General features: G+C 55.7%; 9 protein-coding genes across 9 annotated transcripts; 6 read left to right on the top strand and 3 right to left on the bottom strand.

The window, feature by feature from the left end:
• Window positions 1-717: 717 nt before the first annotated feature.
• N657DRAFT_569110 (uncharacterized protein) lies at window positions 718-1284 on the top strand (the record flags this gene model as incomplete). Its single annotated transcript, XM_062788639.1, has 1 exon — window positions 718-1284. The coding sequence occupies one exon, from the start codon at window positions 718-720 to the stop codon at window positions 1282-1284; it is 567 nt and encodes a 188-aa protein (XP_062649407.1).
• A 92-nt stretch (window positions 1285-1376) lies between these two features.
• Window positions 1377-2169, top strand: N657DRAFT_273335 (uncharacterized protein). Its single transcript, XM_062786561.1, has one exon. It carries the CDS (start codon window positions 1468-1470, stop codon window positions 1864-1866), a length of 399 nt encoding a protein of 132 aa, XP_062649406.1. The 5' UTR covers window positions 1377-1467; the 3' UTR covers window positions 1867-2169.
• N657DRAFT_642379 (uncharacterized protein) lies at window positions 1971-3754 on the top strand. The gene is made up of 4 exons (XM_062792330.1): window positions 1971-2399; window positions 2466-2481; window positions 2630-2853; window positions 2915-3754. The coding sequence occupies exons 1-4, from the start codon at window positions 2354-2356 to the stop codon at window positions 3466-3468; spliced, it is 840 nt and encodes a 279-aa protein (XP_062649405.1). The 5' UTR covers window positions 1971-2353; the 3' UTR covers window positions 3469-3754.
• Window positions 3755-4084: 330 nt separating this feature from the next.
• On the top strand, window positions 4085-6501 carry N657DRAFT_613665 (phosphatases II). Its single transcript, XM_062790418.1, has 3 exons — window positions 4085-4294; window positions 4374-5339; window positions 5439-6501. The coding sequence occupies exons 1-3, from the start codon at window positions 4197-4199 to the stop codon at window positions 6232-6234; spliced, it is 1860 nt and encodes a 619-aa protein (XP_062649404.1). The 5' UTR covers window positions 4085-4196; the 3' UTR covers window positions 6235-6501.
• Window positions 6502-7280: 779 nt separating this feature from the next.
• On the top strand, window positions 7281-9092 carry N657DRAFT_678719 (phosphoribosyl pyrophosphokinase; the record flags this gene model as incomplete). The annotated part of the gene is made up of 14 exons (XM_062796100.1): window positions 7281-7360; window positions 7451-7630; window positions 7693-7716; window positions 7795-7834; window positions 7891-7951; window positions 8008-8039; window positions 8097-8103; window positions 8193-8210; window positions 8262-8364; window positions 8415-8499; window positions 8557-8599; window positions 8676-8866; window positions 8930-8996; window positions 9052-9092. The coding sequence occupies 14 exons, from the start codon at window positions 7281-7283 to the stop codon at window positions 9090-9092; spliced, it is 972 nt and encodes a 323-aa protein (XP_062649403.1).
• Window positions 9093-9595: 503 nt separating this feature from the next.
• Window positions 9596-10671, bottom strand: N657DRAFT_654241 (lytic polysaccharide monooxygenase; the record flags this gene model as incomplete). Its single annotated transcript, XM_062794489.1, has 5 exons — window positions 9596-9702; window positions 9782-9974; window positions 10056-10416; window positions 10481-10538; window positions 10608-10671. 5 exons carry the CDS (start codon window positions 10669-10671, stop codon window positions 9596-9598), a joined length of 783 nt encoding a protein of 260 aa, XP_062649402.1.
• A 378-nt stretch (window positions 10672-11049) lies between these two features.
• N657DRAFT_567946 (uncharacterized protein) lies at window positions 11050-11668 on the bottom strand (the record flags this gene model as incomplete). Its single annotated transcript, XM_062788549.1, has 2 exons — window positions 11050-11315; window positions 11353-11668. 2 exons carry the CDS (start codon window positions 11666-11668, stop codon window positions 11050-11052), a joined length of 582 nt encoding a protein of 193 aa, XP_062649401.1.
• On the bottom strand, window positions 11357-12802 carry N657DRAFT_642372 (NAD(P)-binding protein). The gene is made up of 2 exons (XM_062792329.1): window positions 12300-12802; window positions 11357-12225 (listed from the first exon to the last, which is right to left on the bottom strand). The coding sequence occupies exons 1-2, from the start codon at window positions 12730-12732 to the stop codon at window positions 11819-11821; spliced, it is 840 nt and encodes a 279-aa protein (XP_062649400.1). The 5' UTR covers window positions 12733-12802; the 3' UTR covers window positions 11357-11818.
• Window positions 12803-12998: 196 nt separating this feature from the next.
• Window positions 12999-15293, top strand: N657DRAFT_654238 (uncharacterized protein; the record flags this gene model as incomplete). Its single annotated transcript, XM_062794488.1, has 6 exons — window positions 12999-13114; window positions 13186-13297; window positions 13330-14015; window positions 14071-14379; window positions 14624-15136; window positions 15176-15293. 6 exons carry the CDS (start codon window positions 12999-13001, stop codon window positions 15291-15293), a joined length of 1854 nt encoding a protein of 617 aa, XP_062649399.1.
• Between the last annotated feature and the right edge of the window lie 749 nt (window positions 15294-16042).

Genomic DNA, 16042 nt, shown 5'->3' with positions numbered 1-16042 from the left:
TCCTTTGAAGGCGCCGCAATCTCGATCAGGCTTTCATATGGCGCTGTTGCCGACCGGACTTGGATGTTGCAAATTGACCCCACCAACTTTAGGACTGGATACTCACTATCTTGAACCCATTATTGGAGATTTCTTGGATGTTGGTCCGACGCAGCGACGAGTGTCTTTATGGGGGTCTGAAGAGCGCGCGCACATGATTTTCGCCTCGCTACAGCGCAAACAAAACGTCGCTCAACCGTCATTGGGAGAAGCGTGGACCAAGAATCTTTTCCAACAGCTGCCCGAGGCCCACGTTCACTCATGTCACACTTACAGAACGTCGTCCGGAAGCTTACACCGGGTCCTGTAATCCCTCACGTGGCGCCCAGCTTCCAGGCCGAATGACTCGGGCAGCCTGTTCGAAGAGCAACGCTTTGCGCATAGCACTTCCATCTGCTAGTGAAATTACCATCTCAACTTCCAAGCAAGCTGATGGCACCCCTGGAGGACTTATACAGCGCGACTGCTGTTACCGCAGCCTCTGCGTCTAGGGCAGTGTTGGCTGCTCAAACCTCAGCCTCTGCCGCAATCGCCTCCGCTCAGGCACCAACAGTCAACGCCATACTGAACGCGGATTCTTCTGCTGGTTCGAAGGTGCGTCTTGACACCATCAGCTTATGCATAATGCCGACTGACACGGGCGAAACACAAAAAAATAAAAAGACTCGAGACACCGGCATGGGCAAACAACTGTCAGTCACCATCTTCATCATCGCCATCGTTGTCACGGCGGTAGGGACGTGTCTGTTGTCGGTGCTTGGTTTCTACCTATTCAGCCGCCGCCGTAAGGCCAAGAAACGAGCAGACGAGGTCGAGAAGGAGGCGAACGCCGCCCTGGACCGGGCCATCGTGAGCTATATCGTCAAGGACCAGCCGAGCCCTCCGGGATCAACAGCACAAGTTGCGCCGCAGCGACATGAGCCTGCCATGACGCCGGCTTTGGGCGCAAAGATGAACAAACCCGACGCTCATGGGCCCATTAATGCGCCGCATGGACCTGCAAGACCCCTCTTTGGTCGAGTCCAGTCGCTCCGCAGGACAGAGTCGTCGGCATCGGACTCGCGGGGTTCCAACGGAAGAGCGTCTTCGCCGTTGACGCCGAGCGTTGAACGGGTTTATGCTGCTATTCTCGCCAGGCCGCTTGAGTATGTCCGAACAAGGACCTCATCTCGGCTTGCGGAGCCAGGTGTGGCAGCTAGGGATGATGTTGGCTGGCCCTTGCCGTCAACGGAGAGCTGGGTATAATGGCGGATGCTTTGGGCTCAGGGACTGGCGTTTGACTCGCGAGGTCGCAGTTATCTGGAGTTATGAGGTCAGGGCTGATAGCAATAAAAGGGTTGGTTCGTGGTTATGGTTTACGGGTTGGTTTTCCGTAGACTCACAAGACATGGATGAAGCGCGGATGCAGGCCATGAGCTTGACCCCTATATGCCGAGCCTGCGTTCGACACGGCCGGCAGCAAAGCAGGGGGGTATACTCATCTTCAGTAGAGGTTTGCTCCTATTTCACACTCTGACTCCTCCGTATCCCCTTAGGCCAAAGTGCAAAGAAGTTGAGGCGAACTGTGGTCACAACAGTGCTGGTCCCACTTCACTTTCGAAAGCGCTCTCCGAGGTTCGGCTGTCGAGTCTGCCGCATATACATGCTCGAAGCGCCAAGGCACTGCATTCAAGGCGTGTGCCATTCAGGGAAGCGCTCTTCAAGCCAATAACAGCCGAACAGGTTCTGATATCAACTGAAATTGTTTCTCGGTTTGCTTGGTCTCATGGACTCTTGGCCACTGTTCTCTGCCAAGACATGCTCCTGTGTGGGGTCCTCGAGGGCTGAAGGGTGATGACGACAGTGGAGGTTGTGACGATAAGGGTCGAACCAAGGCAGCTCTTTGTCGTTTGAGGAAAGCTGTCAAGTTTCACCTGCTCTTCTCTCCCGATCTTGTCTCTCTTCAATTTGAACGTTTCTGCTGACTGCAAGCTTGCCGACAACAAACTGTCAAAGTCCAAACCCATCGGCATCATTCGGAACGTGTTTGACCGCCAAAAGAGCAGCCCTGCGATTGCACCTACCCTGCTTCAACCCCTGCACTTGCTCGAGGCAGTGACGCAGCGCACCGACCATCGCCGAATCCCCGGCAAAAGCACCACCTTTTCCCCGTCCCCACACAAGACAGACCCGGCCACCTTCGGCAGCTTTATCAGACAGAGCATTGCATTACAGCTCTTTCGTCTACGCACGGAATCACATTTCCAACAACCGAAAAACATCATCACCGTCTAGCAAGAACCCCGCTGCAATGGCTCCGCCGCCGCCAGCCGACATGCCTCTGGTCCAGAGGCTGCAACGAGTGGCCACGACGCTCCAGTGTACGTGTGCATTTCTGGCCTCCGTGATACGGCGAATCGCATAACTGACCCCGTCTCTACACACAGTCGCGTGGTTCGCTGGGTAAGTCGGACGATAGCTTGCGAATGTTTATGACGAGGCGCTCGTTCCGCACCTTGCCATAGCCCGGGTGGTCACGCTACCTGGCCCCTCGGAAGCTCCAATGCTCAAGTGGCTCAAGTACCCTTGCTGACATTCCTTTCCTCCGCAGACACGCACTCCTCCTGACTTGCATCTTCCGATACACGTTGTCTTGGATCCGCATGAATTACTATGGACGCCTGGCGCAGTTCTGTTACCGTTTCGCCTTCATTTCGGCTGCCGGGACTTATGGCATAGTCGTCTACAAGACATGGCGGGCTCGTCAGAAAACGGGAGCGAAGCTACCTAACGGTCCTGTGGGTTATCTCTCCGACGAGAATGTGCAGTATCTCTGTAAGTGCTCCCAACTGCTTCGTTTTCGGTCTTGTGCGTTGCTGACCTGGTAATTCCTCAGTGCTGGCCCTCGTCTGGCTCGTTATGCCCCAGTACACGCTTGCCCTTCTCCCATACGGCATCTACTCGGTCTTCCACGTCGCCACTTACATCCGCGCGACCCTGATCCCCACCATTTTCCCGCCGCAGAAGATCGCTCCGGCCGATGGCGCTTCTCCTAGCGCCAAGCCCCAGTACACGCAGCACCCGGCTTCGGATGCCATCGGACAGTTCGTCAAGCGGTACTACGACTCCTCGATGTCGGTGGTCTCGACCCTTGAGATTCTGCTCTGGATCCGCCTGCTGCTGGGCGCCATTCTCTTCCAGCGCCGGTCGTGGATTCTCCTCGCCGTCTACACTGCCTTCCTGCGCGCCCGCTTCGCGCAGAGCAGCCATGTGCAGAACTCGTTCTCGCAGATCGAGGCCCGCATCGACAACCTCGTTGGTGCCCAGGGCACGCCCCCTGCTGCCCGCCAGGTTTGGGACAGCGTGAAGGGCGGCGCGAGAAAGTTCTACGCTGCGACCCACGTCAACAAGTACACCAGCGGCGCTGCGGCTCCTAAGAAGACGTCTTAAGTGGCTAGCGGCCGGAGAGATAAATCCGAATCCACGACAAGAATGCTTTCCGCTATACATGCGGCCATAAGCACATCACCCATTTGGCGGGCGCGCTCTCCGAGATATTTGGGAGCTTGCTATATTGTGCCGCGGGGTGTCAATTAGTTATTCGAGAGGGAGAATGGTTGCGGACGGCGGATGTCCGGCGGACTGGGAAAAGGAGGTGCGCTTGTGTGCTGGGAAGGTATCGGCTGGGTTTCATCTGGACTTGGCTTGCTTTTGTAGCCTAGACCTAGTCCTGCGGAGTTGAGGGACGCTTTCAGACAGAAGCGGATTCGGTTATTATTGGTATTGACCTTATCATCACTGTACTACAATGTCTTAACCTGTATTGGCCCGACGACTGCAGTCCCATGACGATGCTATACCATGCGAAGAGGTTTTCTGGTTCGGCTGGGCTATACAGCGCTCAACATGCAGCTCCCGCCCCGACTCTGTAAGTCTAGGATTTGCGTTTGGGGAAGCCGAAGGGACTTGAGCCAAGGCCTCCATCGAAGCCCCACTTCCGGGCTGATGACGTCGCTGGGGGCTCATGGGTCCAGACCTTGTGGTTCCTTCCCTGTAACCAAACAACACCCAAGCACAACTGCCAATTCATCCCATATCGAGAGCGTGTAACAGACGCGACTCCTTGGCTGCCACCATCTCATTCCATACACAGCTCTCTTTCCCCTTCAGCCCCAGCCATGGCCTCCATCCTCCGCCAAATCGTTGCTGGACCCCGCGCAAAACACCAAGAGACCGGTCTCGACCTGTGCTATGTGACATCAAACCTCATCGCGACGTCTGTCCTGCTCAATCCTCATCCAACTCCAAACCGAGCAAACAAAAAGTAAAACAGTTCAATATTCTGACTGTTGCAGGTCCGGTCCCTCGCAAACATACCCGCAGCGCGCCTACCGCAACCCGCTCGACCGCCTCGTTTCCTTCCTCGACGCCAAGCACGGCGACGGTTGGGCGATATGGGAGTTTCGCGCCGAGGGCACGGGGTACCCGGACGAGGCCGTCTACGGGCGCATACGCCACTACCCCTGGCCGGACCACCACCCGCCGCCGTTTGGGCTAGTCCCGGGGATTGTGGGGGGGATGAGGAGGTGGTTGGATGGTGGACCGCTTGATACTGCTGCTGCTGCCGCCGCCGATGGGGAAGGTGGTGGCTGTAGCACGGATATGGAAAGGGAGGGTGGTGGTGGTGGTGGTCGGGATGGGGATGCGGGGAAAATGGATGTTGGGAACGGTAAAGGAGAGAGGGTCGTCGTGGTGCACTGCAAGGCCGGCAAGGGTAGGTCTGGTACTATGGCGTGCAGCTATCTGATTGCCGAGTGCGGGTGGACGGCCGAGGACGCGCTGGCGCGGTTTACCGAGCGGCGGATGAGGCCTGGTTTCGGAGCCGGCGTGTCCATTCCCAGTCAACTCCGGTGGGTGAGCTATGTGGATCGGTGGACCAAGGGCGGGAAGAAGTATGTTGATCGGCCGGTCGAGATTGTTGAGGTGCATGTCTGGGGGCTGAGGCACGGCGTCAAGGTCGCTGTGGAGGGGTTCGTCGAGGAGGGTAAGAAGATCAAAGTGTTTCACACCTTCAAGAGGGAGGAGAGGGTTGTGGTTGAGGCTGGCGCCCCGGGAGGAGCAGGGATGGTGGACTTTGTGCAGGATATGGCGGGGTATGGGGTCAAGGCCGGAGCAGACGACAAGGGGGAGGTGGTGGAGGAGGCGGACTACAAGGACATCACGAAAGGGGCTAATACCAACGACAACAACGGCGGCAACGGCAGCGGAAATGGCAACGGCGACAGCAAGCTGGGGATGCCTTCAAGGAGTTCCTCAAAGAAGTTAAAGGCGTCACGAACTACCGGCCTGATGCGGAAACTGTCCAGGCGCAGATCGAAATCTGCCCATAGTGACGAAATGGCAGAAACGGCGCCGAGGAGTAAGACCATTGCATTGCCGGAAAGGTCGCAGACTCCTTCAAGCGGGGCTTCTCTCCCGGGTAAAGACGAGTCGCGCTCCCAATCGACGACCAACCTCCACAAGGCCATCTCCTTCGCCGACCCTGCCGAGCCTGGCGGCCAAGCCGTCATATTCAAGCCAGCCAGCCCAATCCGGATTTCAAACAGCGATGTCAACATCTCTGTCGAGCGTAGGAACCGTGCTCACGCCAGCGTGGGCTTGACCATGGTCACCGCTGTGGCGCACGTATGGTTCAACGTCTTCTTCGAAGGCAACGGGCCCGAGCAAGGCGGCAAGGCAGACGACAGCGGGGTCTTCGAGATGGACTGGGACAAGATGGATGGCATCAAGGGCTCCAGCCAGCGAGGCACCAGGGCGCTAGACAGGTTGTCGGTGGTTTGGCGCGTCGCGGGGACTGGCGAGGCTGATACTGGGGGCGAGGCTGCATCAGGGGTGGCCATCAACGAGCCAGGAGAAGATAGTCCCGTACCTCAGATGCAACCGGCCGACTGGAAGGGCGGGAATGACGAGGATCCAACGGCGGACAAGCGCCTCGGCTTGAGGATGGAGGATCCAGAGAGTCGGAACGTGAGCAAGGCCAGTAGCTTAAAGAGCCAGGAGACTGGGGAGGGTGGCCAGGTGGACAAGCAGGCAGACAACGTCGACGACCAGGCGTCACTGGAGGGCGTCAAGGTTAGCGGCCCGACGGGGGAGGAGGTGTTGGATGAGAGGCCAGGGCCGGGATCGAGTCCTCTGCCCCAGATTGGGGGGTTGTGATGATGCTGCTTTGTGAGTTATTGGGAGGATGTAAGTGCATGGCGTTCAGCCCCATTCGACATGTCATTGTTTTTTGAGTCGACGCCGCGGACAGAAGAAGGGCCGTCCGTCTTCCTTTTCGAGGAAACGAATGCTCGTTCATGGGGTCGGGTCCATTGCATTCGCGTGGCCGTATGCATAGAAGTACAGCAGCCGCCAAGTAAAACACATCAGTTGAGACTCAAAACTCATGTTTTGAGCCGCACAATCACCGAGTCCTCTCATCAACCGGGACGGGATGTTTGTTGCATGGATGGATGGAATTTATTTCGCCCGGAGGCGCGAAGCCTAAAGGGCCTTGGCACGCTAACTACATCCAATTCGTTGACGTTCAACCATCAACTCGTACAAGCCCTCTACTCTCTCCCCTTTTCTCACGCCACCTGTTGCCTCTTGACTTAGTTTAGCAGATCGACTTGGAGGCTGCGTTCTCCAAGTGTTCAGCGTCCTATCTCAGCAGCTAAAGCGGGATCTGCTGGTTGAGGCTGTGTAGTGTTAGTGGAGCTCCCCTACTGTGATTGTCGCAATCTTCGTCGTTCCTCGTCAAGATCCAATCTCCGTTTGTTGCATGGCCAATGGCGAGACCATCCGTGCTGAAACCCATTCACGTGCAATGTAACGCTACAATTGTTATCGATAAGATTGGACGCACGATCTCAGGTTCGGCTAAGAGGGTACCGCGACCAGGTACCTTCGAAAGCACGGCCTGGGCCCATCTCCACCCGCTTTCTTTCAACTTTTTCTGCCGATATGAGCGTATCAGCCTTTCCAATCGCTGCGAGCGCATACCTCGACTGCGAATTGGCCGCATAACACCCTCATCATCCCCCGAACTCTGGCCTTGGTCTCGCTCACCGTGCCGACATCTTGTAAATCCTTCTACCCCTGTACGCGCCACAGCCCATGTCACTGCCCCGCAGCCAAGTTTCCCGCTAACAGCTGCAGGACGCAGGGAAAGAAAAGTTGGTGGTTCTGTCGCCGGACAGTCGCCCCAAACTCCTTGCACCATGTCCGCCGAAATGGCAAACGAGATCAAGTTGATCAGCGGCCGCAGCCACCCCGAGCTGAGCGACAAGATCGCCAAGCGGTATGTCGAGCAAACCCGACAAGAGAGCCGCCCACAACTTCGGCCTTGACCCCGAGCCAGGACCGCTGCTAACACCACCTTCCTGCCCAGACTCGGTATTGAGGTCGCCCGGACCGTTTCTCTCAACTACTCCAACCAAGAAACTTCCTTCACAGTCGGCGAGTCGGTCCGCGACGAGGATGTCTTCATTGTGCAGTCCACCACCACGGGCGACGTTAACGAAGGGTTGATGGAGCTGTTGATCATGATCTCGGCATGCCGAACTGCTAGGTAGGAGGAGGCAGGCACACACTGGGATGCTCTATTGGAGGTTGCTGACATTGGATGTGAAGTGCCAGGAGGATAACGGCCGTCATGTGAGCCTCTTCATGCGCGCACCACTCAGCACTCATCCACGCACCGACGAGCCCGATGCTGACTGCTGGGTCTGCCAGCCCAAACTTTCCTTATGCCCGGCAAGATAAGAAGGACAAGGTATGGCGCAGCACAGTGTTTGTGTGCTTTAAGACCTCCTGTTGACCCTGGTCCAGTCCAGAGCACCCATCAGCGCTCGGTTGGTCGCGAACATGCTGCAGACGGCCGGTGCTAACCGTACGCACTTTCTCTCTTCTCCATCTCTTTCTCTGCAGAACTGACTCAGACTGTAGACATCATAACCGTGGACCTGCATGCTTCTCAGGTGGGTATACAGGCCGCTAGTTTCCGTATCTGGGCGTCATGCTGACAGGGAGTATAGATTCAAGGTACGGAATTGCTCCTCCCTACTTCTTACCCTTAGTGCTGCAAACAGTCGGTTATGGATGTGCGATTCTTATTGACTATCTCTGTCCAGGCTTTTTCAGCGTGCCAGGTACGTTGCCGAACGTCATGCGCCAGCAGGCTGATCGTTAACCCCATCCAGTGGACAACTTGTATGCCGAGCCGTCTTTCCTCCGCTACATCAGGGAAAATTTTAAGACAGAAGACTGCGTCATTGTCTCCCCTGATGCCGGCGGCGCAAAGCGGTCAGTAGCTCCAACTGTAGCCGAGCTACCTCACACTGACAGGGTTCAAGTGCGACATCAATTGCCGACCACCTGAACACTGCGTTCGCCCTGATCCACAAGGAGCGCCCCCGGCCTAACGTTGTTGGCCGCATGGTAAGCATAGCTGTGTAGGTCGACGCTGTAGGTCCAAACTGATGAGGACTTTTTCAGGTTCTTGTTGGTAATGTTGAGGACAAGATTGCCATTCTCGTTGGTAGGTGCCTCTTCCTTCTAAAACTCCTATTGTGCAAATCTCAAGGGTCGCGATGCATGAGTTTGACTGGCGACAGACGACATGGCGGATACCTGTGGCACCTTGGTGAAAGCAGCCGCCGTGCTCAAGGAGAACGGCGCCAAGTCGGTCCTCGCCCTGGTCACACATGGCATTCTGTCCGGCAACGCCATTGAGACACTGAATAGCAGTGTTCTTTCGGCCCTCGTTGTCACAAATACGGTCCCTCTTGGAGATAAGGTCGAGCGGGTAGGTCTATTTTGACATTGAGTCCTATGCGTGGTTCGTCCATTGTCAACTAACCATCCCCAGTGTCCCAAGCTGCGTGTTATTGACATCAGCCCCACCATCGCAGAGGCCATCCGCCGTACCCACAACGGTACGAAGATACACTTCTCTCCTATTTCTTGCCCATGGATGCTAACCCTGTGCAGGCGAGTCGGTTTCATACCTGTTCACCCACGCCCCGGTATGAAAGGGGCCACCCGGGGTGAGACCTCAAAGCCCGCATACAAGGGCTTCGGCGAGTCGTAATCTAAGGCAGAACATAGAGGGGCATCTGCATGCAATGAGGATAACAGGACGAATTTGGAGTGCCAACCTCCAGTAGGCTATGGAGGTGTCTGTTTTATATCCAGGGATGGTAATAAGGAGTTCAGTGTTCGACTCGACTCCATCGGCACTCGTATCCTGTCATTCTCGCCTTTGTGCTAAGACTGTGTCAGGATGGCACCTAAAGCAGACAGTTAGGCGCTGGTCACGGTTTGTACCTGGTATGTCAATACAGGGCCCAGAACAGATCAGAAGTCTTAAAAGAGTGTCTGCTACGGCCCAGCTCTTGCGTCTGCTAATCGGGAGATGTATCTGGTTTGGCTAGGAATCTGTAACTAGCCTCGAATGTGGACAAGAAGTTGAAATCTAGCCATGCCAACAGCAGCGAGAGTAGGGTCTGAGACAGATAGAGTTACTGCCTCGCCGCTACCCAGTCCAGACGGCCGGCCCGGGGGGCTTATACTCGAGCAATCTCATCTCCTCGTCCGGCACATATCCGCCATTGACGAATTGGTTCACGGGTATCCGGAGACCTGACACAGCACAACACCTAGTCAGTTTTAAAGAGCTTGTGGTTCTGACCCAACATTAAACGAAAACGTTTTGTCTTACCAGGGTCATCGATGTCATACGTCCCCGGGAAGCGTGCGAACCCCGTTGGTGTCCCTCCGCCCGGGCCGTGGACCTGAATGTGAGCGCAGTTGACATACCACTGGCTGTAGTTGAATAAGTGGGTGGGCATCCATTGCTCGATGCGCATCAGGTATTTGCCCGGCGGTGTCGTCGGTGGGATGGTGAAGTTGAACTGATCAGTTCGAGTACCATATCATCAGCCTTCCATGTCCCTGAAGATACCGTAATCAAGTGGCTCGGAGGAGAAACTTACCTCGGGCTTCCCCCAAAGCAGCCACTCATTATTCCCCACTGGCCCACCGTACGCGATCTTGAACCAGTCCCCGTCGCCTCGGTAATGCTTCATGTCATCGTCGGGGGCGCGTGACAGATAGATCTGCGCTGGGCCCGGGTGCCAGAAACTGCCGTATTTTCCGTTGCCGTCCCATGAGACCCGAAACCCGACCTCGGACCCGGCCAGCACATCGGCTGTATCGGTGGTGGCGGCCGACTCAAACGCCCGCCTGCCGCAGGTGATATCGGGGTGGTTGATGTCCATCTGCGGCGGCGTCTTGGGGAACTGGTGCCCCTCGGGGTATGAACCCGGGACATAGTCGAATGCGGGACCAACGTCGCTGGTCTATTTGTTAGAGTAATCATCTGTTCTAAGGGCATGGCCTGGTATGAGGGGGACGATACCGGACGTATTTCCATTCTGGTGTTTCCGTGCCGTTTACGAGTAGTATTCCGTGTATCTCTTAGAAGAAGAGTTCAGGTCAGCCGTGGCCCTCTCTGCAGCCAAGATGCTGGTACACCGGCAACTTACGGTGACCAAGTCCTCGCGGGACGAGTTGAAGGGCGCTAAAAAGACACACGACGAATAGTTTCATGGTGACTGACGTGCGTGTGCCTGTGCGAATAGGGCTTGGGCTTCCAGAACTTGAGAGGCGCGACCGAGGGGAGCGGGTACAGAGTCCTGTTGTATTGGCCGTTCCATAACAACATGAGGTCTCCTCAGCACTATATCCAGGAATTGGCCCCCGTCTGGCTTCCTCAACAACCATCTTCACTCCGATTCCTGGTTACGCTTCTAGATGCCAGCGTTCCGGATAATGCTGGAAGCGTATCGACCAAGCCTGTTAATGACACACCACAACGTAGGATCCCATCATCTTGCCTAAAGCGTCCCCGCGGATATATATTTGCTGGCTGCAATCCTTCCGGGCCATCTCCCTCCAGTGTTGTACGACCCCCTCATTGGGAAGGTCTCACCCAATCCTGGGCTTCCTTCGCACCCACACCTCTTTGTCATCGATCTGCGTCCCAACGATGTCGCGCAGCTGAACCTCCCAAACTTTGAGCTTGTAGTTGCCGCGATCCGCCCTGCCCGAAAACAAGTCAAATGACCAGTTATGTTTTGGACACGTCAGCCCCGCGCTGAGGACGATGCCGAAGTCCTCGATGTCGAACGGGATGCCCTGCGACAGCGGATATGAAGAATGAGGGCATTGCTGGGTCACGTCAGCCACCGCACCTGAAAGCTAAAGTGACAAGTCGTCTATGTATTGCACTTGCATGATCAATTGCATGGAATTTGCCGCGATACTGAAAGACGAGAACCTGGTCTGTCAAGTCCTGCGCCGCCAAGTCGTCTCCTACAACCTCGATTTCGGCCCGTTGAGGAGCGTTCGTTTTGGGAACATGGAAGACTTTGCAACCTGGTTTGGCATCCGGCCCACGAATTCCGCAGAGTTTGGGATTGCTTGACTCGCTTTCCGTCCCCGTCTCATCGAGGCCAACATCTGGGAAGGAAGAGGCGACACCGGCCGAGAACCACTCTGCTTCGTTTCGAGATGGCGCCCGGAACGGATTCAAGAAAGTGTTCATTGATGGGCTTGGGTTGGTTGAAAAGCATGCTATCACTCATATAGGGTTGTGAATGTCAGACGTCAACGCTCCCCGGAATCCCTTGACCCGCAATTCCAGAAAATTTAGCCATCTCCGCTAGCCTATTTGGGAAAGCATCAGGACCCTTATTCAGTGCTTCTTCCCCGCCAGCATATCCAACCCTTTTCTCTCATTCACCATTTTCACGAACACATCATTCGGCATAAACGTCGAGCAGAACCAACACAGGGTCGAGGAGGCCCCGCGCCACACATAACTCTGCCGACCGCCAATAACATCACTGACGATATTCCTCGCCGCCACAGCTGGATCTTGCTTGTTCTTGTACACCAGCCCCTTCTTCTGCCGATCGATCGTCTCCCAGATCGGCTGGTACCGCGAGCCCGGAGGCAGCACCAGGTCCGGCATTCCGGCGTGCGCATTCGTGGCGCAGCCGCCGAGCATGACGGTCAGGACGCGCACGCCGAACGGCTGCAGCTCGACGCGGAGGGTTTCGGAGAGGACGTTGAGCGCCGACTTGGAGCTTGCATATATTCCTGGATGGGGACAACTAAGTCAACAATATTCAGGAAGGTGAGCAGCTCGAGGCCCTGCGTTCCAGGTTACTTACCCGCCCAGGCGAAGTTGCAGATGGACGAAACCGACGAGACGTTGCAGATGACTCCCTTGGCCTGGACGATCATTGGAGCAAAGGCCTGCGTCACGGCGAGCGGCGCCCAGAGGTTGAGATCGTACAACCTTCGGGCATCGTTGATGGACGTGTCCAAGAGCAGGAGGGTAAAATCGGCGCCGGCATTGTTGACGAGGACGTCGAGGGAGCCGCCGGTGATTTTTCCAACAGCTTTTGCGCATGATTGAACGGATTCAGCTGAGGTTACTTCGAGGTCGAGAATGTCGATGCCCTCCTTGTCGGCAAGGGCTCCGGCTTTTGCTGTGTTGCGGAGCGTCGCGAATACGTGGAAGCCTCGGGCGTGAAAAGCTTCGGCGAGATGGGATCCCATTCCGCCATAGCTGCAACCGGTGATGAGAACGGTCTTTTTCATCATGCTTTATTCTCAGGGTCCATAAGATGGGGTATTCGACAATGTTGGCGCGCACCAGCCCGCTATTTCACGCCGACACTTATATCCTACTGCGACCGGAATTCGGCAAGCCAACTCCGTCTCAGATGACATTTAATAACCAAGAACGCCGGCCTCCGCCGGATACCCCGCCGGATTCTGTTCCGTTCACTCGTCTTTACACCTCTCCGAAAACTCACGCGGAGTGCCATTACTGCGGACATCCGGACTCGACATTCCACTTCAATATGGAGAGACGTGGAGCAGCGACTGGCCGCAGCAGTACCTATGGTCAGTCGTGCATGCAATGTTACAAGACGAATTGTCGATGCGTCTCAAATCCAAGCGGTGGTGGTTGCAAAAGGTCAGTGGATTCCTTCGAGTCAATTCGTCGGTGTGTGGATATGCATGTCTGACAATCCGTTATCTGCGCAGATGTCGTCGCCTCGGGAAAGATTGTCAGCCGTCAGACGCAGCTCGCCGGCGCAATGCTCAAAGTGCCGCAACCCCGGATGCCCGTATCGCACAGCTCGAAGCCAAAATTGAGGTCCTCTCAACCGCCATGCATTCTGTCATCAGCTCCTTGGCTCCAGTTCTCCGACAGACATGCGTCTCTTGCTGGGCCAAGACGGCATGTCGAACTCCACTGCTCGGTCAATAGCCAGCCCGACCAACTCCACTACTACAGGTAATGCAGGTGCGAACTCGAATATCGATACTGGCCGCACGCCCGCTGCGGTAGCTCTTGCTTTGCCACCGGCTGAGGCAGAAAGGTCTCTTCGTTTCTTCCGATCCCAGATGCTACCTTACTTCCCCTTTATAAGCCTGGCCTCTACCTTGACAGCTAGCCAGCTCCGCCAGGACCGGCCAATCCTCTTTCAAGCTATCATCACAGTCACCACACTCTCAACCCAGAGAAGGTTGCCCCGGATAGATGAGTTTAAACGCCTTGTCTTCAGCTCTGCTTGGATGCAAGCCCAGTCAAGCATGGACCTGTTGCTTGGAGTATTAACGTATATCACGTGGAGCACCGACGCGTTCCTTGGTCGCGCGGACCTCCTCTCCCGCCTGATGGTGCTCGCCATCTCGCTGGTATTTGACCTGCGGCTGTTCAAGCCGTCCAGACCCGACGTGCAGGCCATCGTGGCCTGTACCCAGGGCTTCGCCGAGAATTATCAGACCGGCGACGAGACGGTTCAGGCTTTTCTGGAACGGCAGCGAGCACTGCTTGCATGTTTTGTACTGAGCTCCCAGCATGCACAGCCGTCCTTGACATTTCAGATAGATCATACCGTCGCTAATTAGTCTGTACGCTACTAGCATCTCCTCTCACTTTGGGCGGATAGACCCCTTGCGGTGGACGCCCCAGATGGAAGACGCGTTGAATGTGATAACGGCGAACAGGTCATGTCCAACGGACGAAGTACTTGCATTTCAGGTACGAGTGCAGTTGATCACACACCGGGCAGCACAGGTGCGGGAGCAGCACGAGATAGACCGGTCCCTCAGTAGGGCACCTCCTACCGCAACTTCTTCTATTCCAAGCCTGCTATACCTCAACACGCTGCGCGCCGAGCTGCAGGGACTCCAAGACTCGCTTAGCACCATCGAACCGCATCCACAAGGCAAGTTCCGCAAAGAATCTTGACCAGTAGCGCGTCAACGTCGAAATCAGGCAATAACACAAAAGATAAGCAGCCATCACTTCCATCCTCCTCGCCTACACCCACCACGCGTCCATCTACCTGGACCAATCGGCCCTGGCCCTCCTTTCCCCCTCCATCACCATCACCGCCCCCGCCGCCTCCATGATTGCCTCGTCCACGAACTCCACCCACCCCCTCGACAACCACCACCACCTCCCCACCGGCAGCAGCATCAGCAGCAGCATCGGCATCAGCCCAGACCTCGCCCGCCTCGAATCCATCCACCGCAGTGCCGCATCCATCCGCTCCTGGCTTGGCGTCTTCTGCCCCCCTTCCTCCTCCTCCTCCTCCCGCTACTCCGTCGCCCCGGCAGACTGCCTCGGCCTGCCCGCGCACTTTTGGGCCCAGTGTATCTGGTGCAGCGCCATACTGAAGCACCTGTCCACGAACCCCCTCGCTGAACCGGCGGGGGTGGAGTGTATGCGTGCGGTGCGGAACACGGTGGATTTGCGGATGGTGCTGGATCGGATGAGGGAGAAGATGAATTTGGTGAGCGTGGAGGCGGCCGGGGTTGAGGTTGGGGATGGGGTCGTGGGTGGCAATGGGGGTGGGAATGATTTGTTCAGTTCGATGGCGAGGTTGTTTGGGCGGGCTAGGGTGTGGGCTGAGGAGAGGTGGCATACTACTAGTATGGGTGATAGTGCTGTTCCTGTTCAGGGGCAGGGGCAAGAGGAAAATGGGTCGGGTTGTGAAGGTCGGGGGGATTAGGGCGGGATTAGTAGTGGTAGTGGACGGAATGTGCCGGATGTGGAGGATTTTTCGTGGATGGATTTGATGGATTTGGAGAACGACAAGTGGTTTGAGGATGTATTGGGTTGGTCGCCGGTCGAGAGTTGATGTAAGCATTCCAGCTGTTCCATGTCCAGGAGTTTGGGTTCTGTTATTTAGGTGGTTCTAGTACGCTTGATCCTTGAAGACAGCTCAGATGATGGCTTGAGTGATCAAATGAGCATTCCGCCCTAGACTGCGACTTCGGAAAGCTTGGCGAAGAGAGCAAGTGATAGGTTTGTTCCACATGCGGTGAACTAACATGCTGGAGAGGCCCTTCCCCGATTGCAGAGGCCGAGGTGGGAGACGAAGATCACTCTCATGATAAGGGAAATAAACATACAGGTACTGTACGCTGGGAGCAAGACTGGTTCGGCTTCGCAACGTGATATTGCATCTCGTAAGATGTCCTCAAGATAATTCGAATGGATTTACCATTAACCCAGGAGTGCCACTTGATAAGGTACCTTAACCCTTGATACTGCATAAAGTTAAGCTTAAACCATGGTAGGCACTCAGTCTTCGTACAACTTTGAACGATTCGACTGTTCTCAGAACCACAGAGCAAACGAACCATTTGCTATTGGTAAGTAGACTGAAGATGTAAGTGGGAAAAATGAGGCACGATGGGCAACTAGGGTTTATACTAAACGTGATGTTGTTACCAGAGCGAGTGACTTGAACTGTTTGACTCCGTTGGTAAGTCACAATCATTGAAGGCAATCATCATCAGTGTACATGTGACTCAAGGCAAGTGTTTGGACTCAAGGGTTGATATGATTGAGTAGTTGAGAGCCTAGTACCATCGACCAAAACTC

This window comes from Parathielavia appendiculata (genome assembly GCF_033297405.1).
Source record: "Parathielavia appendiculata strain CBS 731.68 unplaced genomic scaffold N657scaffold_3, whole genome shotgun sequence".
NCBI lineage: Eukaryota > Fungi > Ascomycota > Sordariomycetes > Sordariales > Chaetomiaceae > Parathielavia > Parathielavia appendiculata.
This window is presented reverse-complemented; position numbering and strand designations above follow the sequence as displayed.

Coding starts and splice junctions, on each gene's coding strand:
- N657DRAFT_273335 (XM_062786561.1), top strand. CDS start 1,468: ATGCCGAGCCTGCGTTCGACACGGCCGGCAGCAAAGCAGGGGGGTATA.
- N657DRAFT_642379 (XM_062792330.1), top strand. CDS start 2,354: ATGCCTCTGGTCCAGAGGCTGCAACGAGTGGCCACGACGCTCCAGT. Junction 2,854..2,914: donor CGAGAATGTGCAGTATCTCT/GTAAGTGCTCCC, acceptor GTAATTCCTCAG/TGCTGGCCCTCGTCTGGCTC.
- N657DRAFT_613665 (XM_062790418.1), top strand. CDS start 4,197: ATGGCCTCCATCCTCCGCCAAATCGTTGCTGGACCCCGCGCAAAACAC. Junction 4,295..4,373: donor ACATCAAACCTCATCGCGAC/GTCTGTCCTGCT, acceptor TGACTGTTGCAG/GTCCGGTCCCTCGCAAACAT. Junction 5,340..5,438: donor TCAAGGAGTTCCTCAAAGAA/GTTAAAGGCGTC, acceptor GGCGCCGAGGAG/TAAGACCATTGCATTGCCGG.
- N657DRAFT_642372 (XM_062792329.1), bottom strand. CDS start 12,732: ATGAAAAAGACCGTTCTCATCACCGGTTGCAGCTATGGCGGAATGGGA. Junction 12,226..12,299: donor CTGCAACTTCGCCTGGGCGG/GTAAGTAACCTG, acceptor GTCCCCATCCAG/GAATATATGCAAGCTCCAAG.